The sequence below is a fragment of the Lethenteron reissneri genome, chromosome 69 (genome assembly GCF_015708825.2).
Source record: "Lethenteron reissneri isolate LAM-NWPU_2019-01 chromosome 69, ASM1570882v1, whole genome shotgun sequence".
In the NCBI taxonomy this organism is placed as follows: domain Eukaryota; kingdom Metazoa; phylum Chordata; class Hyperoartia; order Petromyzontiformes; family Petromyzontidae; genus Lethenteron; species Lethenteron reissneri.
The window spans coordinates 7,805,388-7,830,395 of record NC_083847.1 but is presented as its reverse complement, the minus strand read 5'-3'; the positions used below and the strand labels follow the sequence as shown (position 1 = coordinate 7,830,395).

The window sequence follows — 25,008 nt, the reverse complement described above, 5'->3', positions numbered from 1 at the left end:
TAGTATAGCACTAGTGTATAGTGTAGTGTATAGTGTAGTGTATAGTGTAGTATACTAGTACAGCACTAGTGTATAGTGTAGTGTATAGTGTCGTGTATAGTGTAGTATACTAGTACAGCACTAGTGTATAGTGTAGTGTATAGTGTAGTATACTAGTACAGCACTAGTGTATAGTGTAGTGTATAGTGTAGTATACTAGTATAGCACTAGTGTATAGTGTCGTGTATAGTGTAGTGTATAGTGTAGTGTACTAGTACAGCACTAGTGTATAGTGTAGTGTATAGTGTAGTATACTAGTACAGCACTAGTGTATAGTGTAGTGTATAGTGTAGTATACTAGTATAGCACTAGTGTATAGTGTAGTGTATAGTGTAGTATATAGTGTAGTATATTAGTACAGCACTAGTGTATAGTGTAGTATACTAGTGCAGCACTAGTGTATAGTGTAGTGTATAGTGTAGTATACTAGTACAGCACTACACCGGTTGTGTTGGAGAGCAAATCCACAACATTTACAATCCGAGTACGACGTTTCGCCACCAATTTCGACCGGCACCATCAGGCGGCAGCCAGTTGCCATCTAACCCAACAAAAAAACAAATCACCACCTGCATTAGGGGGTGGTATAAAGCCCGACTCCGTGTGGAACTGATTAGGGGCCGTCCATAAATGGGGGGGGGGGGGGGCGGGGTCAGACATTTGTGACGATCTGTGACGATGGGCGGGGGGGTTTGAGAAATGTGACGTCACATCAAAATGCGCAACTTTAAATGAATATAGACAACACGTTCTACTTAATTAAATAGACTTTTTAATAAATGTTTTCTCTTACAACATCAGAGTGCGGCGCCACATTAAATACGCACTACAATGACAATAGTTTAAAGCGAAGTATGTTTTATTTTGGGGGGAGGGGGCAAAGCTTTGTGGCGTCATATTTGAGGGGGGGATCTGACGTTTTGTGACGCCGTGTGACGAGGGGGGGCGGGGTCAAAAATCATCCAAAATCGCGTGACGTCATTTATTGACGGCCCCTTAGACCGCTACGCTGCCCTACAAACTCGTGCGGCTCCCGAGGTAGACTCAGCCTCAAATGAGTTACCTGGTGTAGTGTAGTAGGCATCATCACTGAGGGAGACAAAGGCGGCCGGGCGTGGTGGTGCTAGCCACCCACCGACCCCTCTGTGTGTGCCACAATGCCGGTAGCCTTCATAGGTGCTGCTCGCTAACAACACTTGCCCCAACAGTCTGTTAAGGCTATATGGGGGATCTTTATCTTTGTGTCTCAGCATGACGATTATCTGAACGCCGAATGGGCCTGATAACTTAATTTTCCTGTGCAAGAATACGGGGTAAGTCCGTATGGGTTGACACGGTATGAGAAGTTCAACACCACTTCAACGCGTACGCTTTCGCGATCAACATTATCCATAAGAGGTTTTCGTTGGGTTACATCGCGTAAATACAAACGTGTCGTTAAACCCGCCACCGTCCGACACAGCCAACGAGTAAGAGGGTTGTTTTACGTAAACAGAGCGTGCCAATTCGTTACTAGTAAAGCACTAGTGTAGTGTATAGTGTAGTGTATAGTGTATCGTATAGTGTATAGTGTAGTATACCAGTACAGAACTAGTGTAGTGTGTAGTGTATAGTGTATCGTATAGTGTAGTGTATAGTGTAGTGTACCAGTACAGCACTAAACCGGTGTGTTGGAGAGTAAACCCACAACATTTACAATCTGAGTCCCGTGACGTTTCGCCAGTAATTACAACCGGCATCATCAGGCGACAGCCAGATTTGTGTAGAAATCCTCCTCCTGTTTCGTTCTTAAATCGAGGGATCAAGTTCAACACACACACACACACGAACGTACAACCGATGACGCATTATTATCTGAACGACCTCTCCGTGTCAACGTGTAGCTGCGTCCCACTGCCGAGGGTTTTGGCCGATTCTTCTTGGAACGTTCCTTACTTACAATCATTCCACACTTACGAACGTTCCTCACTTACGAACGTTCCACACTTACGATCATTCCTCACCCAAAAACGTTCCTTACTTACGAACATTCCGCACTTACGAACATTCCGTAAGTTCAACATACGTACGCACAAATTATTGGCACCGCCACTATCCCCATGGTCGTCCCCCCCACCCCCCTGTAATCCATGGATCAAACAAGTCACTCGAGACACCGGTTACTGGGATGGCTGCAAGAGCGGTTTATGCTGATCGCTGTCGCAACAGAGGTCGCGCGTTTGGAGGCAGCAAGCGGGCCCTGTCGCTGACTACGCATCACGAACGGGCTGCAGCAGCAACAGCAGCAACGGAACAGAATGGGTCAGATGTACGAGCAAAAGTAGTGGCTTGAAGGACAAACATTAACAAGGTCAACGAACCTACGGGGGCCGCGTCACAAGCGATGTTGTGGGTGTGTTGACCGGTGCATCTGTTTGCGCGAGGGTACAACGCGCTGCATAACAGTCATCCTCGCAGCGGCAGCAGGCTCTGGTTGGCCATCGAACAAAGATGGCGGCCACCGCATCATCGCGCGGCGCTTTGAGATGCGGCTGCTGCTGCCGCCACTGGCAGTCTGGAACGCTCTTCCTTACCAATATCAGGGAGCCGCTGGGAGCTACGCTGTACTTTTAAATCATCCACATTGACAAAACTAACATCTTTAGAACCGCTTGTCGATGTTGTCATTGTGTTTAGTTTGTTGTCCTTGCCCCAGCGCCTCCGATAAGCCGCGGTTGGCTGCGTACTGTGCGAAATAAGTTCAACGTACGTGCACACGTGCCGGTACCTTGGCTAACACGGACTCAGTGATTGAGACACTTCATGTGGAAGTTGAGATTTGAGAGATCCGCAAAGTTCCTCCCGCAGACGAAGCACTTGTACGGCTTCTCGACGCTGTGCGACTTGATGTGCCTGTTGCAGGCCGACGAATTTCTGAAGTCCTTCTCGCATATCGGGCACCGGTGCGGCTTCTCGCCCGTGTGGATCATCGCGTGGACCTTCAGGGCCGACGGCTGTACAAACTCCTTCTCGCAGAGTTCGCACTTGTGCGGCTTCTCGCCCGTGTGGGTCATCAGGTGGTTCTTGAGAGACTTCGCCTCCAGGAAGCCCTTGGAGCACACGGGGCAGCGGTGCGCCCGCTCGCCCGTGTGGATCTTCACGTGGCTCCTGAAGTTGGAGAGGTGCCCGAAGGTCTTGCCGCACGTCGGGCACTCGTGCGGCCTCTCGCCCGTGTGGATCCTTGCGTGGCTCTTGAGCGTCGACGAGTCCGTGAAGGCCTTGCCGCACGTCGGGCACTTGTGCGGCTTCTCGTTGGTGTGGTTCATCATGTGCCTCTTGAGGGCCAAAGAGTGGATGAAGTCCTTGGCGCACAGGGAACACTTGTACGGCTTCTCCCCCGTGTGGATCATCATGTGACTCTTGAGGGTCGACGCGAGCCTGAAGCCGTTCCCGCACACGGAGCACTTGAAGGGCCTCTCCCCCGTGTGCGTCATCGTGTGCCTCTTCAGGGCCGATAAGCACGCCATCGCCCTGCCGCACAGAGGGCAGCTGAGCGGCTTCTTGTCGTCGCCGGATTTCCGGCCGTCCGTCCGGTTCCTCCGGCCCCTGCTGTTCTCCAGGACCACCTCGATCTCCGCCACGTCCGACGGAGTCCCCGGATCTCCCCGCGACTTCCCGGGTCTCTCCGTTGAAGCGCCAGCAGGAAGGTCCTCAACCTCTCGAGGCCCTTCTTTGCCGTGAAGATCCTCTTGGTCAGAGCGAAGCTTCCCGTCGTCGGACTCAAGGCCCTCTTTCTCATCCTCCAAAGGTTCCTCTTTAACACGAATATCCTCTTCGTCGGACCGAAGGTTCCCGTCGTCGGAGTCAAGGTCCTCTTCTTCGCCGAAGTCCCCCACCTCTTCAGATCGGAGGACTTCGCGAAAATCAGATTCCTGACCTAGGAGGCGAAAGGTCATCGTTGAGCTCCGCGCGAATTTCCATGAAAAGAAAAACTTATCCAGCTATGGGGGTGGAGGGGGAGGGGTCATGTGACTACAACTTTCGCCACGCTGGGCAGCAGTGCAGGTTGAGTGATGAGGGGAGGAAGGGGGAGTGGGGGGCGAGAGGGTGGGGGGTGGGGGGTGGGTGCAGTGCAACACCGGGGTTCAGATTGGCCGCTCGCCATCGATGTTGCCCGCGTGATGACGCGTCACGTCACGCATTACGCCGTCGCCAGCTCCGCCCCCTGGGCGGGCTCTGTTATGGTAGAGCAGCCCTGTTAACGACCACCACTCAACACCACTCACCACCACTCACCACCACCACTCACCACCACTCACCACCACTCACCACCACCCACCACCACTCACCACCACCCACCACCACTCACCACCACCACTCACCACCACCCACCACCACTCACCACCACTCACCACCACCACCACTCACCACCACTCACCACCACCCACCACCACTCACCACCACCACGCACCACCCACCACCACCCACCACCACCCACCACCACTCACCACCACTCACCACCACCACCCACCACTCACCGTCGTCAGCGTCGTCTCTCTCCACCTTCACGGGCGGCCACGTCTCACCGCCCGGCTCCTCTCGCTTCACGAGCGGCTCCACGGTTAGAGAAGGGACCACCTCCACCTCCTCCTCCTCCTCCACCTCCTCCACGTCTCCTGTCCCAAGAGGAACCCAGCACAGTGAGAATCTCAAGACGGCGCCGCCGCTCTCCAGCAACCAGGGACCCTCACCGCCACCACCACCACCACCACCACGGCCACTAGTGCCAGGCTAGGTGCACCCAGAGGACGACTCACCACCGCCGCCACCACCACCAGGCTAGGTGCACCTAGAGGACTACTCACCGCCAGCGGCAGCAGCGCCAGGGTGTCCCCGCGACATCTCACGGCCGGGAGGATCTCCTCCTGCCGCCTCCCGCGGGAGTTTTCGAAGCGGCCTCACCTCACCTGTGGGCACGGCACGTCAGGTTTGTGTAGTGTATAGTGTAGTGTATAGTGTAGTATATAGTGTAGTGTGTAGTGTATAGTGTAGTGGATAGTAGTGTATAGTGTAGTGTATAATGTAGTGTATAGTAGTGTATAGTAGTGTATAGTGTAGTGTATAGTAGTGTATAGTGTAGTGTATAGTGTATTGTATAGTAGCTTAAAATCAAGATTTACTATACACTACACTATACACTACACTATACACTACAAACTACACTATATACTACACTATACACTACTGTACGCTACACTACAAACTACACTATGCCCATACTCAGAGACCCATGCAGACCCACAGAGACCCATACTCATGGAGACCCATGCAGACCGACAGAGACCCATACTCACAGAGACCCATACAGACCCACAGAGACCCATACCCATAGAGACCCACAGAGACCCATACCCACACAGACCCACAGAGACCCATACTCACAGAGACCCACAGAGATCCATACTCATAGAGACCCACACAGACCCACAGAGACTCATACTCACAGAGACCCACAGAGACCCATACCCACACAGACCCACACAGACCCACAGAGACTTATACTCACAGAAACCCACAGAGATCCATACTCATACAGACCCACAGAGACTCATACTCACAGAGACCCAAAGAGATCCATACTCATAAAGACCCACACAGACCCACAGAGACTCATACTCACAGAGACCCACATAGACCCATAGTCATAGAGACCCACACAGACCCACAGAGACCCATAGTCATAGAGACCCACAGAGACCCACAGAGACCCATGCTCATAGAGACCCACAGAGACCTTTGGCTATCACTGATGATAGCAGCTCAACCCAATGGCTGATATCCTCATCATCATCATCATCACGTCGACATTTACAGCAGCACCTGACACACAGACAAAGTTCCCCTAGGTAGCCTCTAGCAGGGCAGTAGAGGCAAGTGCTGTTAGTAGCGAGTAGCACCACCTATGATGCACACACACAGACAAAGCTCCCCCAGGTAGCCTCTAGCAGGGCTGTAGGGACAAGTGCTGTTAGTAGCGAGTAGCAGCACCTATGATGTACACACATACAAAGCTCCCCCAGGTAGCCTCTAGCAGGGCTGTAGGGGCAAGTGCTGATAGTAGCGAGTAGCAGCACCTATGATGTGCACACAGACAAAGCTCCCCTAGGTAGCCTCTAGCAGGGCTGTTGGGGCAAGTGCTGCTAGTAGCGAGTAGCAGCATCTATGATGCACACATAGACAAAGCTCCCCCAGGTAGCCTCCAGCAGGCCTGTAGGGGCAAGTTCTGTTAGCAGCATCTACGAAAGGATACCGGCACTGTGGCACTCACAGAGGGGGTGGGTGACCAGCACCCACACCCTGCCGCCTTTGTCTCCCCAGCGCCGACGGTTAACACCCCACACCACACGCACGGCTACGCCAGGTACTCATTTGAGGCTGAGTCCACCTAGAGGAGGGCGAACCCGGGGCGAGACGAGGATGGGGGTCCCGGAACATGAATAGTGTGGGGGCCCGAATAGTGGAGGGAGGCCCGGAACCTGCATATCCTAGAGGGGGGGGGGAGCCTGCATAGCTTATTGAGAGGGGGGCGGAGCCTGCAAAGTCGATTGGTGGTGGGGGCCCCGAAACCTGCACTAGCCTATTTGGGGGGGGCGGAGCCTGCAGGCCATTGGTCGTGGTGAGGGCCCGGAACCTGAATAGCGATTGGTGGTGGAGGGCGTCGAGACGCGAGCCAAGCCTTGGCATCGGCTACAAATCTCAACCGCATTCGCCAATCAATAAACTATTAATGTATCGTGTATAGTAGTGTATAGCGTAGTGTATAGTAATGTAGTGTTTAGCGTAGTGTATAGTAGTGTAGTGTATAGTGTAGGTATAGTAGTGTAGTGTATAGTAGTGTATAATAGTGTAGTGTATAGTAGTGTATACTAGTGTAGTGTATAGTGTAGGTATAGTAGTGTAGTGTATAGTAGTGTATAATAGTGTAGTGTATAGTAGTGTCGTGTATAGTGTATAGTAGTGTAGTGTATAGCGTAGTGTATAGTAGTGTAGTGCATAATAGTGTAGTGTATAATAGTGTAGTGTATGGTAGTGTAGTGTATAGTAATGTAGTGTGTAGTAGTGTAGTGTATAGTGTAGTGTGACCGGATTCCGAGTGATGACCCCTTGCCCGCCCGTTTCCCCGTTCCCTTTCCATCCTCTGCTTCTCATTCCTTCTCTATCTCTCCCATTTCCTTTCAATGTTTTTCTCCTCGCACCGCGTCCTCGACTCTCCTCCCCGCGTAGCCGCGGCGTCGTTTGACCCGCCAGCACCGACACGGGTTTTAGTGTCACGCAAACAGAACGCGGTGCCAATTCGTTACTTGCACAGCACTCGTGCGTAGTGTAGTATATAGTGTAGCGTATAGCAGTGTAGAGTAGTGTAAAGTGTATAGTGTAGTGTAAAGTGTATAGTAGTGTCGAGTGTCGTGTAAAGTGTCTACCAGTGTATAGTGTAGTGTAAAGTGTCTAGTAGTTTATAGTGTAGTGTAAAGTAGTGTATAGTGTAGTGTAAAGTGTATAGCAGTGTAGAGTGCCGTGTAAAGTGTATAGTAGTGTGTAGTATATAGTGTAGCGTGTAGCATATAGCAGTGTATAGTGTCGTGTAAAGTGTCTAGTAGTATATAGTGTTGTGTAAAGTGTATAGCAGTGTATAGTGTCGTGTAAAGTGAATAGTAGTGTATAGTGTAGTGTAAAGTGTATAGTAGTGTATAGTGTTGTGATTTAAAACTTTCGTGACTGCAGGAAATCACATTCTTTTGGTTGTTTCGATGAAAGTCACGTGGATAGAAAAAAATAAACTTTTAAAATGTTTTAATAAAAACCTAAAATTCACGACGTTTCGATCGCAACACAAGCGGTCTTCATCAGGCGATGCCTGCTGCTGGATATTTGGAGTCTGCGTCTCTCCCCGTGGCCGCGTGGAATTTTCTCCGGGTCTTCCGGTTTCTCCCTCGACATTTAGACATCAATGCCACACGTTCAGAGTACTGTATTTTGCTGCTCGAAACATTTCCACCACGATAAGCCACTTGGTTGAGCTGCCATCGTCTGTGATGGCCAAGGGTCGCTTATGTGAAAAAGAGCTACGATAGAGCTCAGTGGGACCTCACACCTGGTAACATAAACAGAGGTTAGTTTTACTGGTAGGAACCTCCTGGTTACACCAGCCCACAGGGGATTATTGTGTCCGTCCGTCGTGCATCAAAAAATGGGAGGGGTGGGGCCGGGTGGAGAGGGGAGGGTGGGGAGGGGCTGGGTGGGAGGGGTGGGGCTGGGTGGGGAGGGGCTGGCCACCCCGTGGTGCCCTTATAAAACTCAACGTTTAACCTACTCACGCCGGCTTGTGCCCGCCCTCACAGTCGGCCATATTTGCGGAATACACCACGCCCTGGCCGCTGACCCTGCAGGCCATTGACCGAGCAACCCAACGTTCCTACCAGCTTCCTCCGCAGGAATGTGTTAGTATGGGTCTCGATGAGTGTGGGTCTCAGTGGGCTTGTATATTTATATTTACGCGATCTAACCCAAAAAACCTTTCATCTGCCCTACCGTCAAGACTTACTCCACGGGGACTGCGATCGCCGAAGTCTTCGACGACGTTCTTTCAATCGTCGACTCCGGAGCAATCACGGTTCTCGTCGGCCTGTGACATCTCATCGCCTTTTGAGACTGTCAGTCACCTTCGGCTTTGCCAATCTTCTCGAGTCCGACTTTGGAATCGGAGGTTCAGTCCTAAAATGGATCGCATCCTATTTGGCCGGGAGGACTTCCTCTGTTCAAAATAGCCCCTGTATTTATACTACTATTTATATTACTGGAAAGTTCTAGAATGTTCTAGAAGCTACTCTAAGTGTACTCAGAACTGAATCTATCTGGAATGTTCTGGGAAATAGCTAAATTTCAAAATATCACTGTCCTGGTCACAAAAGCAAAGTTTGTGGTGAATAATAGCCATTTTCTGTACTTTTGAGGCATAAGCAATTCGGAAATAACACTACCCAGGAACAAAAACATTGTTACACCATCTTGATTTGAAGCTTTCGTGACTGCAGGAATCCATACTCTTTGGTTCTTTCAGTAAAGTCACGTAGGTAGAAATAAAATAAAATAAATCACGACGTGATCGCAACACAAGCAATCGTCATCAGGTGGGACAACTACAGCAAGAAACAACTGCTGAAGAAGGCGAGAGGGCTGTCGTGTCAAGAGGTTATATAGACTACAGTAGAACCTCTGGTCACGACCATAATTCGTTCCATAACTTTGGTCGCAACCCGATTTGGTCGTGACTCGAACCTAATTTCCCCATTGGATTGTATGTAAATACGATTAATCCGTTCCAGACTCCTACGAACTGTATATAAATATTGTTTTTTAAAGATTTTTAAGCACAAAAATAGTTAATTATGCCATAGAATTCACAGTGTAATAGTAAACTAAATGTAAAAACATTGAATAACACTGAGAAAACCTGAACAGAGAAAACTAACATTGCCGCGTCAATGTTTAGAATCGTTCAACAAGATGATTGTTTCGTCTGCTACATCAGTCGGTCGATTCTGAGAGAGAGAATATTCATACGAGCAATTCATGTTTCTATTTAAAGTAAGTTAACAGTAATATTTGGGTACAGTATTGTTTTTGGAAGCATTCAGGGTAATATCATAAGAACGTTTACTTCACCGCATCATCGTATGAATGATGCGAGAAGAGATTAACGGATTCTTATGTTAGCGATTTATGTACTCAGCACTTTCGCTCTCTAAATTACGGCTTGAATGAGGGGGGAGGGGTATGACTACACTGACAAAATAATATCTTTCTAGGAATTTTATATAACAAAAGTTATATACATAACTGTTACGCTTTGTGTTGTTTGTAAACAAACAACAGGAAATTTGGCGCTTACAAAAAAAATGGCGTGGAAGGGGAAATCTGCCACGGCCATGTTTGATCGCCACCCGAGTTTGTGTTCGTGACCAGATTCAAAAATGTTGTGAATTTTTTGGTCGGAACCCGATTTGGTCGTGGTCAGAAGCGTTCGTGACCAGAGGTTCTACTGTATATAGGTAAGGTACATGGGCGGGGCTAGAGATGGGGGGGGGGCAGTTAGATCTGCGGAGGCGACGGGAGAGCTAGTGGGAGAGAGAGCGGTGGGGGGTTGCCAATGAAGCAACAATGCCAAAGCAGTAGCAATGCCAAACGCTGGGGATGCGGGGGGAAATTAACTCTGAAAACAAATTGCCCAGAATCGGAACAAATATATTCACAGGCACCCCCCTAGCAAATGACTGGAATGCCATCATCCAACTCAGATGACAGACGATAGCTGCTGCTGTTGCAGCAACCTCAGCAAGTGGACACTTATAGCAGACAAATACTGTAAACACGCAGTGATTCTAAATTGCGGAGGGAAAACAATTCACGCGACCACGGGGAGAACACGCAAACTCCAAATATACAGCAGCAGGCGTCAGGGTCATGATTGAACCTACGACCCCCCGCATACCAGGCGAGGTAGTTAACATCTAGCCACAATCAATCTTTATTTTTACGTGCCAATATCGCCCTCTATAAAGTAGGCATGAGTGCGCATTAGAGCATAATGGAAACGAGGAATGATAACTGGAAACGATGCGGTAACCGATGCCCGGGGGAAGACTGCTGGCGATGATCGTCGTAATCTTACCCCAGTGGATGTCAAGATGGGGGTTGAAAACAGCGATATCTACGTTCAAACGGAATGGACCGTGCTTGAGGGCTTCACACGGGCTCAGTGATTGAGACACTTCATGTGGAAGTTGAGATTTGAGAGATCCGCAAAGTTCCTCCCGCAGACGAAGCACTTGTACGGCTTCTCCACGCTGTGCGACTTCATGTGCCGGCTGCAGGCCGACGACTTCCTAAAGTCCTTGTCGCATATCGGGCACCGGTGCGGCTTCTCGCCCGTGTGGATCATCGCGTGGATCTTCAGGGCCGACAGGTACGCAAAGTCCTTCCCGCAGACGTCGCACTTGTGCGGCCTCTCTCCCGAGTGGCCCATCGCGTGGACCCTGAGGGCCGCCAGCTGGGTGAAGGCCTTCCCGCACACGTCACACTTGTGCGGCTTCTCGTCCGCGTGCGTCAACTCGTGGTTCCTGAGGAAGGACGGCTTCGTGAAGCCCTTGCCGCAAGCGGCGCACTTGTGCGGCTTCTCGCCCGTGTGGGTCATCAGGTGGTTCTTGAGAGACTTCGCCTCCAGGAAGCCCTTGGAGCACACGGGGCAGCGGTGCGCCCGCTCGCCCGTGTGGATCTTCACGTGAATCCTGAAGTTGGAGAGGTGCGCGAAGGCCTTGCCGCACGTCGGGCACTCGTGCGGCCTCTCGCCCGTGTGGCTCTTGAGGTGGCTCTTGAGCGTCGACGAGTCGGTGAAGGCCTTGCCGCACACCGAGCACTTGTGCGGCTTCTCGTTGGTGTGGTTCATCATGTGCCTCTTGAGGGCCGATGAATGGATGAAGTCCCTAGCGCACAGGGAACACTTGTATGGCTTCTCCCCCGTGTGGATCATCATGTGACTCTTGAGGGTCGACGCGAGCCTGAAGCCGTTCCCGCACACGGAGCACTTGAAGGGCCTCTCCCCCGTGTGCGTCATCGTGTGCCTCTTCAGGGCCGATAAGCATGCCATCGCCCTGCCGCACAGAGGGCAACTGAGCGGCTTCTTGTCGTCGCCGGATTTCTGGTCGTTCGTCCGAGTCCTCCGACCTCTGCTGTTCTCCAGGACCACTTCGATCTCCGCCACGTCCGAGGGAGTTCCCGGATCTCCCCGCGACTTCCCGGGTCTCTCCGTTGAAGCGCCAGGCCGAGAGTCTTCATTCTCCAAAGGCCCTTCTTTGACGTCAAGACCCTCTTCGTCAGAATCAAGGTCCCCATCGTCACTCCGAATATCCTCTTCATCAGACTGAAACTTCCCGTCGTCGGACTCAAGGTCCTCTATCTCATTCTCCAAAGGTTCTTCTTTAACACGAATATCCTCTTCGTCTGACTGTAGCTTCCCGTCATCTGACTGAAGTTCCCCGTCATCGGACTGAAGCTCCTCTTCTTCACCGAGGTCCTCCGCTTCAGCCGAGCTCATCCGCTTCAGACCGGAGGTCCTCTTGAAAACAAGGCTCCTGACCTGGAAGGCGAAACGTCATATTTGAGCTCCGCGCAAATTTTAAGAAGGAAATAGAAAAAACATGTCTACTACCGGATGAGTTGTCTCCTCCTTTCACACCTTTCGGTTGTGGGCGGGCTTCGGCAACCAAAAAAACAAGAAGTGCCATCGTTTTCGAATTCGATAAAAAAACAAAAACCTCGATATTTTTCGATTAAAAGCTTTCATGACAGCAGGGATTCATATTCTTGGTTCTTTCGGTAAAGTCACATAGAAGGGAAATAATAAAAGAATAAAAATAAAACGTAATCAAATAAAATTCTAACGACGTTTCGGCCACAACGCAAGCAGCCGTCCTCAGGTGAAAAACAGAGCTGTCGGAAAGACAGCATCCTAATGAACACTGCTAAGCTTGGCAGCATATTTTAAGCTGGGTGGGAGGAGAGCGCCTTGACAAAATAGTTTACATATCAACAGAGGAATTTAGCATATTGATGACAAATGCAGATATTGGGTTAGTCACTCCTTGTGGAATGTGTAGGCGGTGGGGGGGTCTCAAAGTCATATTATGCTCGTGTATTATGTAGGATTAGCAGCAATAAAGGGAGGGAAATGGAATATAGAACTGCTCAACCCAGGCTATCAAGGCTTGCATTGTCCTTGTACTGTTGATGTTCTCTGGTCAAACACTGGTGGTGAGACGAGGCTATAAAAGGGACTGTATCTCGGGTGTAGGCCAAGAAGTTTCAAGGACAATCCATGTATTATTAAGAGCGTGTTTGCATCTCTTTTACTCCCAGCCTTGCACACTACCATCACTAGGAAATTTGACGTGCAGTGTTTCAATCGTGCAAGTTGAAATGATGTCACATTGGTGGTCTGGCCGCACGGTGAAGATGCACTTTGTGAGTTTCTAAATCATCTCGACTCGCTAAACCCAGCCACCCAGTTCACGATCTTATCTTATATTTGCATAGCGCTTTTATCGAAGGCGCCTTACAAGGTTTACGAGCGGTACAATTGGGTAACTAAAAGTGATACGGTGAATAGGGATGGGGTATTGGGAGGGTGTGCTTAGTGGGAACGGGAATTACGGGGGTACCTAGGAATGGAGGGAAGGACGTGGCCAGGAATAAGAGGTGGGAGTCTTGAGCGAGAAGTAGAAATTAGATAGGGAGCGGTGCTTCTGGCTACACGTGGAGGGGGACGTTTGTTCCAGTGCAAGGGGGCGAGCAGGAAAACGGAGCGGAAATGGTGGATTGTGCACAAGGAGAGGCGGGGACGGTGAGGAGCGGGAGAGATGGAAGTGGAGGTGGCTAATGGACCCATCCCAATTCGTGGATATTTTCCTCGGACGTGGCCTAAACGTAGTGAAACCCGCCACCGCCACCACCACCACCACCGCAAAACTAAGTCGAGGGGTTTGTCACGTAAATACAACGTGGTGCCAATTAGTTACCGGTACGGCACTCACCAGTTTGCCGTGTTTTTGGAGAGCAAACCCGCGACCACGTTCGCTATTCGAGTAGCCGCGACGTGGCGCCGCTGGGAATTACAACAAATACCAGCATCACCAGGCGACACTTGTCAGCCAATGAGGTGCGTAGACCAGAGGCGGGTGGGTTAATGACATCATAAACGTCGCAATGGATGACCATTACCGGTTGGCTTATTCATGGGGTAATCGACGCGCGTAATGAATTGTTTTTTGGTATCGTTGCTGCCGCTGTTGCTGACCCCCCCCACCTTGCAAGGATTCAAGACGGGAGGAGAGGGGACAGGGCGGATCCGGCTACACCAAGTGACGTCACCACCACCACCACCACCGCCACGGCCGCTAGTGCCAGGCTAAGTGTACCCAGAGGACTACTCACCGGTAGCGGCAGCAGCGCCAGGGTGTCCCCGCGACATCTCACGGCCGGGAGGATCTCCTCCTGCCGCCTCCCGCGGGAGTTTTCGAAGCGGCCTCACCTCACCTGTGGGCACGGCACGTCAGGTTTATGCAGTGTATAGTGTAGTGTATAGTGTAGTGTATAGTAGTGTAGTGTATAGTGTAGTGTATAGTGTAGTGTATAGTAGTGTAGTGTGTAGTGTATAGTGTATAGTGTAGTGTATAGTGTAGTGTATGGTAGTGCATAGTGTAGTGTATAGTGTAGTGTATAATGTAGTGTATGGTAGTGTATAGTGTAGTGTATAGTGTAGTGTATGGTAGTGTATAGTCGTGTAGTGTATAGTGTAGTGTATAATGTAGTGTATAGTAGTGCAGTGCGTAGTAGTGTATAGTGTAGTGTAAAGTAGTGTATAGTGGAGTGTATAGTTGAGTGTATACACTAATACACACTGCACCACTTTAGTAACTTGAACACTACACAATGCACCACTTTAGTAACTCTACAAACCTTTACAGCTGTTCTGAGTTCAGTTTACCTGGGCTAGAGAGCCTGAACAGCAGCAGGAGGTGGTGGTGGTGGAGGTGGTGGTTGAGGTGGTGGAGGTGGTGGTGCTGGAGGTGGTGGTGGTAGTGGATTCGGAGCGCGTGGAACCTCCGTGGGGGAGACGGAGCGAGGGAGCGTGGAGCGGTGAATGAATGGGGGGGCTGGGGGTAGGAGAGACCCCGGAACGTGAATAGCAGCTGCCTCTGGGCCCCGGAATCTGCATTGCTACGAGGGGCGTGGTTAAAAGAACACCAGAACGTGCATAGCCAATGGGAGGGGAGAGCGGGAGATGGCCCCGGAATCTGCATATCCAGGAGGAGGGCGTGGTTAAGGGAGCCTCAGAACGTGCATAGCCAATGGGAGGGGAGAGCGGGAGGGTGGCCCCGGAATCTGCATAGCGGGAGAGACGAGATGCGGGACAAGACTAGTGGCATTGGCTCCCTGGAATCCTGCAGGTAGTACGGACCCCGCTGTGTGACGTTCACCGACTCATCACACGTGAACACACTGTGTGTGTGTGTGTGAGGTGTTCACCGACTCATCGCACGTGAACACACTGTGTGTGTGTGGTTCAGCAGAAGCTGGACTGTCGCTCTCTCCCTGGATCTGGTTCCAACGTTGAGTGGTCTCATCAGTCGGTCTCCATTCACCCATTGGTTCAGTACCAGCAGCAACTGTTGACCTGGTGAGTGTGTGGTGGGTGAGTGAGTGGTTTAGTAAGTGGTTGAATGGTTGAGTGAGTGGGTGAGTGAGTGGTTGAGTGAGTGAGTGGTTGAGTGAGTGATGAGTGAGTGGTTGAGTGAGTGAGTGGGTGAGTGAGTGATTGAGTGGTTGAGTGAGTGGTTGAGTGAGTGAGTGAGTGGTTGAGTGAATGGTTGAGTGAGTGAGTGGGTGAGTGAGTGGTTGAGTGAATGGTTGATCGAGTGAGTGGTTTAGTGAATGGTTGAGTGAGTTAGTGGTTGAGTGAATTATTGAGTGAGTGGTTGAGTGAGTGAGTGGTTGAGTGAATGGTTGAGTGAGAGAGTGGTTAAGTGAGTGAGTGGTTGAGTAAGTGAGTGATTGAGTGAATAGTTGAGTGAGTGATTGAGTGAGTGGTTGAGTGAATGGTTGAGTGAGTGGTTGAGTGAGTGATTGAGTGAGTGAATAGTTGAGTGAGTGATTGAGTACAGCAGATACAATGAGAGGCTGATCGATGCCCGGGTGCGGTCGAGGGATGTCTCCCTCCTGGTGGACCGTGCTGTCTTTGCCAGCGGTCCCCAACCTTTTTGTTACCAGAAACCGGTTTCGTGGAAGACAATTTTTTCACGGACCGGGGGGGACGGGAGGGGTTTAATCATTGGGTCTTTCCCCCCTTTCAAAGAAGCTCTCCGGCGACGTTTGTTTTTTACTCATGTTGGCCAGGGGTGAGCTTGTGGGCTTACCAAAACCGCGACCGCTGAGACGAGTTCGTGGTGTGGCAAAGAGGCGCGGACGGAAGTGGTCAATAAAATAATGGGAGCGGGCCACGCACGGACTCACCGCTCTCACCTCCTGCTATGGGGCCCGGTTCCTAACAGGCCACGGACCGGCCCGTGGCCCGCGGCCCGGGGGTTGGGGACCCCTGGCCTATGCGACATCTTGTCCAGCGGCTGCACGAGGTTACCGGGCGCGAAACGAGCGGAGTGACAGTGATGGCCGTGGCAATGGCCACGGGGACAGCGGCGCCGTCTGTTGGAACGTCGTCACCGGAGGCCGGGCGGGACAGAAAGCCGCCTCGGGAACTTTGAATCTTGAATCTTTATATTCGCCTTGGCTGTGCGACTCTTCGACGTTTCGTGCGACTTCGCGTGTCCGGGCACCAGTTGGGCATCCTGCATCTCCTCATCCCCCTTCCTCCTCCCCCCCTCCTCCCCCATCTCTCTCTGCCTGTGGTGAGATGTTAACTACCTCGCTTGGTGTGCAGGAGGTCGTGGGTTCGATCCCGACCCTGAAGACGCCTGCTGTCTATGTGGAGTCTGCGTCTCTCTCCCCGTGGTCGCTGCGTGGATTTGTCTCCGGGTCCTCCTCCGGTTTTTCCCTCCACATTTAGAATCAACGTCACAACGCGTTTAGAGTAATTTGTCTACTGCTATGAATGTCCACGTGATGATGATGACATCAGGCCCACGTGGTTGAGCTCCTATCATTTGTGATGGTCAGGTCCCTTCTCAAAAAGCTACATTGCAGCTCAGTGGGACCTTACAGATGGTAAAATAAACATAGTTTAGTTTCTAGTATGAATCTCGATGATTATGGACCTCTATGGGTCTCTGTGGATCGATGGGTCTCTATGAGTCTCTGTGAGTATGAGTCACTTTTGGTATCTGTGGATCTATGGGTCTCTATGGGTGTCTGTGAGTCTGTAGAAATACACGCTTAGAGCATTTGGCTGCTGCTAAAAATACGCGGCGATGATGATATCAGCCCACGTGGTTGAGCTGCTATCATCTGTGATGGCGACGTCGCTTCTGACAAAATATCTACTACACAGTAGCAGCTCAGTGGGGCCTTACAGCTGGAAACATCAACAAGGTTTTAGTTGAATTGATGAAACCTCGGTAGCGAACGGCGGTTGTTGTCGGACTGCTGCTGCCGCCGCCGCCGGTGAGCAGTCCTCGAGGTGCACCTAGCCTGGCACGAGCGGCCGTGGTGGGCTAGGTGCATTGTCTCTGCGTTTGCTCCCCCCCCCCCCCCCCCCCCGCTGAAACCTCATGGAGAGTGGCGGCGACGGCAGCGGCGTCGTCTTGAGTCTCTCACCGCGCTGGGTTCCTCTTGGGACAGGAAACGTGGAGGAGGTGAAGGAGGAGGTGGACGAGGTGGAGGAGGAGGCAGAGGAGGTGGAGGAGGAGGCTCTTTCTCTACCCATGGAGGTGTTCGTGAAGCGAGAGGTGGAGGAGCCGGGCGGTGAGACGTGGCCACCCGTGAAGGTGGAGAGAGAAGACGCCGATGGAGGTGGTGATGCTGGTGAGTGATCGTGATGGTGGTGGTGAGACGTGGTGGTGGTGGCGAGCGGTGGTGGTGAGTGGTGATCACGGTTCTCCGCGGCGAGTTAAACACGACGCCCATTAACAACATCGTTTGTGATGGTCAGGGCCGCGGCTTTCACAGCGGTTCAGTGGGGACTTACAGCTGGTAACGTAAACGTAGTTCCGTTTCAGTGTGCACCGATGTTTGGACCGGAGGACGAACGTCAAACGGTGAACAGCACAACAGCAATGCAAGCAAACGTGCTCTGATAATAAGAATGATTATTATAATAATCCATAATAGAGGTTTGTGGGTGAGATCGCGTAAATATATAAATGTGTCGTTAAAACCCGCCACCACTCGGCACAGCCAACTAGTGAGGGTTGTCACGTAAACAGAACGTACCAATTCGTCACTAGTACAGCACTAGTATGTAGTGTAGTGTGTAGTGTATAGTAGTGTAGTGTATAGTAGTGTATAGTGTAGTGTATAGTCGTGTATAGTGTAGTGTATAGTCGTGTATAGTGTACTGTATAGTAGTGTGTAGTGCATAGTAGTGTATAGTAGTGTATAGTGTCGTGTATAGTGTAGTGTATAGTAGCGTAGTGTATAGTGTAGTGTACTAGTACAACACACCGGTGTGTTTGAGAGCCAAGCCACAACATTTACAAACTGAGTACGACATTTCGCCAGTAATTACAACCAGCTTCACCAGGCGACAGCCAGATTTGTGGAGAAGTCTTACTGCTTCTTTCCTTATATAGAGGCGTAGATGTATTGACCACCCTGCTGCGCTCTTGCACAATGTGGGGGGGGGGGGGGGGGAATTACGGAAGCGACGTACATTCTGCATGTGCATTATGCGAACCCTTTGTAGGCATGCATTTAAATAATGACTTATTTGATGATTCGCTTCCACGCAGAACTAAGACGAATGGTTACAGTAGTAGCTAGTTTTGCACAAAACTTCAACAAAATCAATTGAGTGTCCTTGTTGGCACACATGTTCTGCTACTGATGACAGTTTTATTTGGGAGTATTTAATATTTCTCTGATGTTCTTTTAGTCTTGTGCTGTTTGCCCAACACAGCATTTACTACACGTGCAGTTAATCCTGTACACACCTTCTGTTGATAGCTTCGGTAATACATCTTTTGTACCAGATATTAGATTCTGTATTTTATGTCCCGTGCCAAATCTGACTCAGATGTTTTGTTTTTCCAAACATCTGGCTAGTTTTTCTGTTACTCCCGCAATGTACGGTATTTTGATCGTTTTAATGATTTGGGCAGTTTCAGTGCTCTCGTTGTTTGATTTGGTTTTGGTATTCAATGCCCTGTTGATTTGTGCATTATTGTAACCGTTCATTTGCAGCGCTTCTTAAACATGTTGAATTTCACTTCTCAGACTGTCACCATCTGACACTTTCTTAGCTCGATGAATGAGCGTCTTGATAAGAGCAGATTTTTTTACGGGGTGATGGTGTGACTCTGCATTCAGATAGGCGTCAGTGTGCGTTTTATTTCGGTAAACGCTGCATGTTATATTACCATTTCTACCCCATCCGAGCAGAATATCCAGAAATGGTAGAGCTCTGTCAGCTTCCACTTCACAAATCTGGCTGTCGCCTGATGAAGCTAGTTGTAATTACTGGGGAAACATCGTACTCAGTTTGTAAATGTTGTGGCTTGGCTCTCCAACACACCGGTGTGTTGTACTAGTGACGAATTGGCACGTTCTGTTCACGTGACAACCCTTACTAGTTCGCTGTGTCGGGTGGTGGCTGGTTTGAACGACACATTTATATATTTACGCGGTATAACTCAAAAACCTCTTATGGATGATATTGGTCGTGAAAGCCTACGTGTTAAACTATAATAATGATGATTATTATCATGGGGACCTGTTGCCGACATCAAAGTATGAAAACTAAGGATGGGTATTTTTACCTTTTGGGGCAGCAAAAACTCCTTTAAAAAAGTTTTTTTTACAAAACAACGGTTTTATTCACAACTTCGTTTAACTCACGGTCGTCGAGAAGTACGTCAATGGCGCCTGAGACATGCGGCGCCTGCTTTGTGTGCGAGCCGATTCCACAGATCAGGGACCGCGGCGTTTTTGACTGACACAAAAATAGATATAAATGATAAGGCGTCCATACAAAATGTAAATTGCTTTAAAGTAGCGAATTAATTGATTAATTGATGCCGATTTTGAGTATGTGCGCAAAATGTGGTATTCGTATTGTTGTTGTTTTATTTGTTGTTGGAGGAGGGGGGGGGGGGGGGAGAGACCTTTGTCCGGTAACGGACAAAAGTTTTACTTGAAATTTGCACGGAGCTCAACGGTGAACCTTTCGCCTCCTAGGTCAGGACCCTGATTCTCAAGAGGATGAGCTCGGCGTAGCGGAGGACCTCGGTGAAGAAGAGGAGTTTCAGTCAGATGGCGGGGTCCTTCAGTCCGATGATGAGGATATTCGTGTTAAAGAGGAACCTTTGGAGAATGAGCTTGGGAGTGACGATGGGGACCTTGATTCGGATGAAGAGGGTCTTGACGTCAAAGAAGGGCCTTTGGGGAATGAGGACCCTCGGCCTGGCGGTTCTACCGAGAGAACCGGCGAGTCGCGGGGAGACCGGGGGACTCCGTCGGACGTGGCGGAGATCGAGGTGGTCCTGGAGAGCAGCAGGGGCCGGAGGAACCGGACGGACGGCGACGACAGGAGGCCGCACGAGTGCCCCTTGTGCGGCCGGGCCTTCACTTGCTCATCGGCCCTGAAGAGGCACGCGATGACGCACACGGGAGAGAGGCCCTACCGCTGCTCGGTGTGCGGGAACGGCTTCAGGAAGTCGTCGGCACTCAAGAGCCACGCGATGATCCACACGGGCGAGAAGCCCTTCAAGTGCCCGCTGTGCCCCAGGGGCTTCGTCCAGTCGTTCGCCCTCAAGAGGCACGTGATGAAGCACACGGACGAGAGGCCGCACGCGTGCCCGACGTGCGGCAAGGCCTTCACCGACTCGTCGACGCTCCGGAGCCACGCCAGGATCCACACGGGCGAGAGGCCGCACGAGTGCCCGACGTGCGGCAAGGCCTTCGCGCACCTCTCCAACCTCAGGAGCCACACGAAGATCCACACGGGCGAGCGGGCGCACCGCTGCCCCGTGTGCGACAAGGGCTTCGTCGAGTCGTCGGACCTCAAGAACCACCTGATGACCCACACGGGCGAGAAGCCGCACAAGTGCGCCGCGTGCGGCAAGGGCTTCACAAAGCCGTCCTTCCTCAGGAACCACGAGTCGACGCACGGGGGCGAGAAGCCGCACAAGTGCGACGTTTGCGGGAAGGCCTTCACCCAGCTGGCAGCCCTCAGGGTCCACGCGATGGGCCACTCGGGAGAGAGGCCGCATTGCTGCGACGTCTGCGGGAAGGGCTTTGCACACCTGTCGGCCCTGAAGGTCCACGCGATGATCCACACGGGCGAGAGGCCACACCGGTGTCCGATATGCGACAAGGACTTCATAAAGTCGTCGGCCTGCAGCCGGCACATGAAATCACACAGCGTGGAAAAGCCATACAAGTGTTTCGTCTGCGGGAGGAACTTTGCGGATCTCTCAAATCTCAACTTCCACATGAAGTGTCTCAATCACTGAGACACTTCAAACTGTCCAGATCCCTAGAATCTCAACTTTAATGTGAAGTGTCTCAATGACCAAGACAATTCACACTTTGCATATCGCTCGAACCTTAACTTCCTAATGAAGTGTCTCCATCACTGAGACAATTCAAGTACAATCCGTTTGAACGTGATTCATAGCAAAGTTTTGGTTTACTTTTGGGGGTTAGATCGCGTCGACGTAAACGCGCCATTAGGCCCGCCACACCGCCCGCCACGGCCAATTGATTCAGGGTTTTGTCACGTGAACAAAACGTGCCGGTCGGTTTACCACTTCAGCACCCCGGCGAGTGCTGGAGAGTGATCCCATGGATGTTGTAAATGCGCGTGCTCTGGATTAGCGAGCCTCGCGCATTCGCGAGCCACTGAATAGAATGTCTTCACCCTTTTAAAAGGAGGGCTGGAACGAGATCCGCTCTTGCCTTCCGAACGGACGACTGAGTGAATGACAGCAGTCTAAAACTGCATCTTCAATCTGCTGCTGTTGAGTCCACGCGAAAGAGAAGAAGACCAAACGTCGCAGCTGTAATACCCTTGTGCTCGCGAGCGTCACGCAGCGCCTACAGACCAACGACACCGGTCGTGAGTGGTGGGGGCGGGGGGCGGGAAGATGCACGTAGAACCCCGCTCGGCCACCCGCTCAGGCCTCCATCTCGCAGTGATCCCTCTCCGGACTCGCCGCTGTGCATTTGCTCACTTCATGCTTACTCCTTTATACGCTCTTGGTTATTATCAACGGTTTGAAGCTTTCATGACTGCAGGAATCCATATTCTTTGGTTCTTTCGGTAAAGTCACGTAGTTAGTCATCAGGCAAAAGTTTTGTCAAAAGTTTTGCCTGATGACGACCGCTTGTGTTGCGATCGAAACGTCGTGATTTGTTTTATTTTATTTCTAACTACGTGACTTTACCGAAAGAACCAAATAGTATTATCAACGGGTCGACCGCGAGGTCCATCGGGAAGGGAGCGAACGCATTCGGGGAGAGTGTTTCGGGGGAGATCGCTACCTCCCCAGAGTGGACACTTCCAATTTATATATTGCTTAGACACATTGTGTATCTACATACCGTATACTCGACAAAAGCTCACCCTAATGTATCTGTTGTTGTAGATATTATTCATAGTGTTCATTCATCCCGTGCACACGCACACATTGTTATTTGGATGATTATTAGAGTGTTATTTGGTTTGTCATTTGGGTTCGTTCGGATATTTCGTGATTTTTCTTGATTCGCTTTTCGAATTTTTCGTCGATTAATTATAATCATTTATTCGTGAGACGTTCTATTGCAATGCTGCGGAGCTGATACCTCGAGCATTTCACTGCACCCGCTACAACATGAAACGTAGCTGTGTATGCGACCAATATACTTTTTTGATTGGCTCAAAATGAAAAAAACTTAAACTGTGCGGTCGTTTTAATCATCGAACTCCCGCATCTTCCAATGCGGAGTCATCCACCCTCCCGAAATCCTCACCTCCACCACCTCCCATCGTCGTCCAATCATCATCAAAGGTAATACAAATGGAACACATTGTTCTTTAAATCTTGACTTAGAGCTTTCGTGACTGCAGGAATTCATATTATTGGGTCTTTCGGTAATGCCACGTAGATAGATCAAAGCTGCTGATATTCTCAGCAGCTCTCCTGCGATATTTCTCACCTGCTGATGATTGCTTGTGTTACGATCGAAACATCGTGATATTGTATTTTTTAAAATTACTTTTATTATTTGATCTATCTACGTGGCTTCACCGAAAGACCCAATAATACATTGTTCCTTATAATGTATTGTGGTCATTGTTATTACACATTGACAATTCCCCCCCGCTGTATGTTCGCCTCGTACCAAGAACGTAATGACATTTCCCCACCCTCTCCACATTGGAATGAGGTTTTCTGCATTCGCGAATTTGCATTACAAGAATGCTACCCTCGCGGATACAGAGGAGAGGGCGTTAACCGTAGAGTAATACGTCGTTTAACACGCAGGTGTAGGTTTTCGCGACTAATAGTGTCCGAAACGGGTTTTTTTTGGGGTGGTTAGATCGCGTAATTATACATTTGTCATTAAACCCGCCGCCACCACCACTCGACACAGCCAATTAGTAAGGTTTGTGTCGCATTAACAAAACGTGCCAATTCGTTACTAGCACAGCACTAAATCGGTTGTTGGAGTAGTGAACCAATTCGTTACTAGTACAGCACTAAATCGGTTGTGTGTTGGAGAGTGAACAAATTTGTTACTAGTACAGCACTAACCGGTTGTGTGTTGGAGAGTGAACCAATTCGTTACTAGTACAGCACTAACCGGTTGTGTGTTGGAGTAGTGACCGATTCGTTACTAGTACAGCACTAACCGGTTGTGTGTTGGAGTAGTGAACCAATTTGTTACTAGTACAGCACTAACTGGTTGTGTGTTGGGGTAGTGAACCAATTCGTTACTAGTACAGCACTAAACCGGTTGTGTGTTGGAGAGTGAACCAATTCGTTACTCGTACAGCACTAACTGGTTGTGTGTTGAGAGCAAACCCACTATAACATTTACAATTCGAGTAGTTGTGACGTTTCGCCGGTGTATTACGAATTGGCGGACCGTTTTACGTGACACATACTCCTTACTGATTGGCCGTGTTGGGTGGCGGTGTTTAACGACACACGGGTACGCGATCTAACTAAAAAAAAAGAACCCCGATCGTGGATAATATTGGTCGCGAAAGCCCTACTGCGTGTTAATACCAAAACACGATAGGAGTGCAGAGTTTGGGACATGCAATCAAATCCCTTTAAATTATATATATCTACAAACCAGTTCATGAAGCCTGCATTTGCCAGGCAAACGTTTTCAATAAACATAATACTGAACCTGATGTGATTTTTTTGTCTTTGCGATTTGTATCTACGATCATATCACGAACAACTACGCCAAACATTTTGTATTCGCCTCTACGTCGCCCTCTCGTGGCCAGCTCCATAGAAGCTGGTGAGGCTATAGAAGGCTCAACGAGACTTAATGCTGAATGGGAATCAGAACGTTTATTGAGGCTGCAGGAGGAATCCGATGCGCTATTAAGCTCTTTTATTCACAGATGTCCAGTTAGAGGCACGGGGTCAGAACGTGAGAGCAACAAACAGTGACACAAACACCATAACAACTACAGGTAGTCCTCTACTTACGAAGATGGCCTAGCCTACCCAGGAGTCTTAAATAATGGTGATAATTTAGCAAAACAGAGCAATTTACAGTACCGTACTGTATAAACTATAAACTGTATGTATTTATTAATTACAATACTGTATTGCACAGTAATATGTAAAGTAAAAAAACAAGGTAAATTCTTAGCCTACCGATATGAACTGCAATTTAATAGAAAGTTTTTTCAGGAAACAATCCTATCTGCTATAAAAACTTTTAACATGCATATCATCGTATCGTGGTAACCCTAAAATGAAATCGCTAAAGCTATACGTATCATACATGCATTGAACGTATCGTAATGTATCATAATGTATCATTGTACTGTACTCGCCAAGATTCTGTCCATCGTCTGCATACTTGAACGATGTTAGGTTGTTGATGGCAATTTTGTCATATCGCTATCGCCATGGTAAGATCGAAATATCTTAAGTCAGACCACCGTAACTCGGGGACTACCTGTACATCCAAACATTTGGTATTTTTCCGCCAAAAAAAAAACCCGCAAAAAATTGCTGACGACGCAATTCAACT

General features: G+C 49.9%; 2 protein-coding genes across 2 annotated transcripts; one reads left to right on the top strand and one right to left on the bottom strand.

Annotated features, from left to right (window-relative positions):
• Positions 1 to 880: 880 nt before the first annotated feature.
• On the bottom strand, positions 881 to 14,778 carry LOC133360687 (zinc finger and SCAN domain-containing protein 2-like). The gene is made up of 7 exons (XM_061579477.1): positions 14,618 to 14,778; positions 14,065 to 14,166; positions 10,834 to 12,211; positions 6,347 to 6,388; positions 4,884 to 4,985; positions 4,557 to 4,694; positions 881 to 3,955 (listed from the first exon to the last, which is right to left on the bottom strand). Exons 3-7 carry the CDS (start codon positions 12,167 to 12,169, stop codon positions 2,823 to 2,825), a joined length of 2,751 nt encoding a protein of 916 aa, XP_061435461.1. The 5' UTR covers positions 12,170 to 12,211; positions 14,065 to 14,166; positions 14,618 to 14,778; the 3' UTR covers positions 881 to 2,822.
• Positions 14,779 to 17,486: 2,708 nt separating this feature from the next.
• On the top strand, positions 17,487 to 24,375 carry LOC133360514 (zinc finger protein 70-like). The gene is made up of 2 exons (XM_061579294.1): positions 17,487 to 17,607; positions 19,978 to 24,375. The coding sequence occupies exons 1-2, from the start codon at positions 17,508 to 17,510 to the stop codon at positions 21,252 to 21,254; spliced, it is 1,377 nt and encodes a 458-aa protein (XP_061435278.1). The 5' UTR covers positions 17,487 to 17,507; the 3' UTR covers positions 21,255 to 24,375.
• Positions 24,376 to 25,008: the final 633 nt, after the last annotated feature.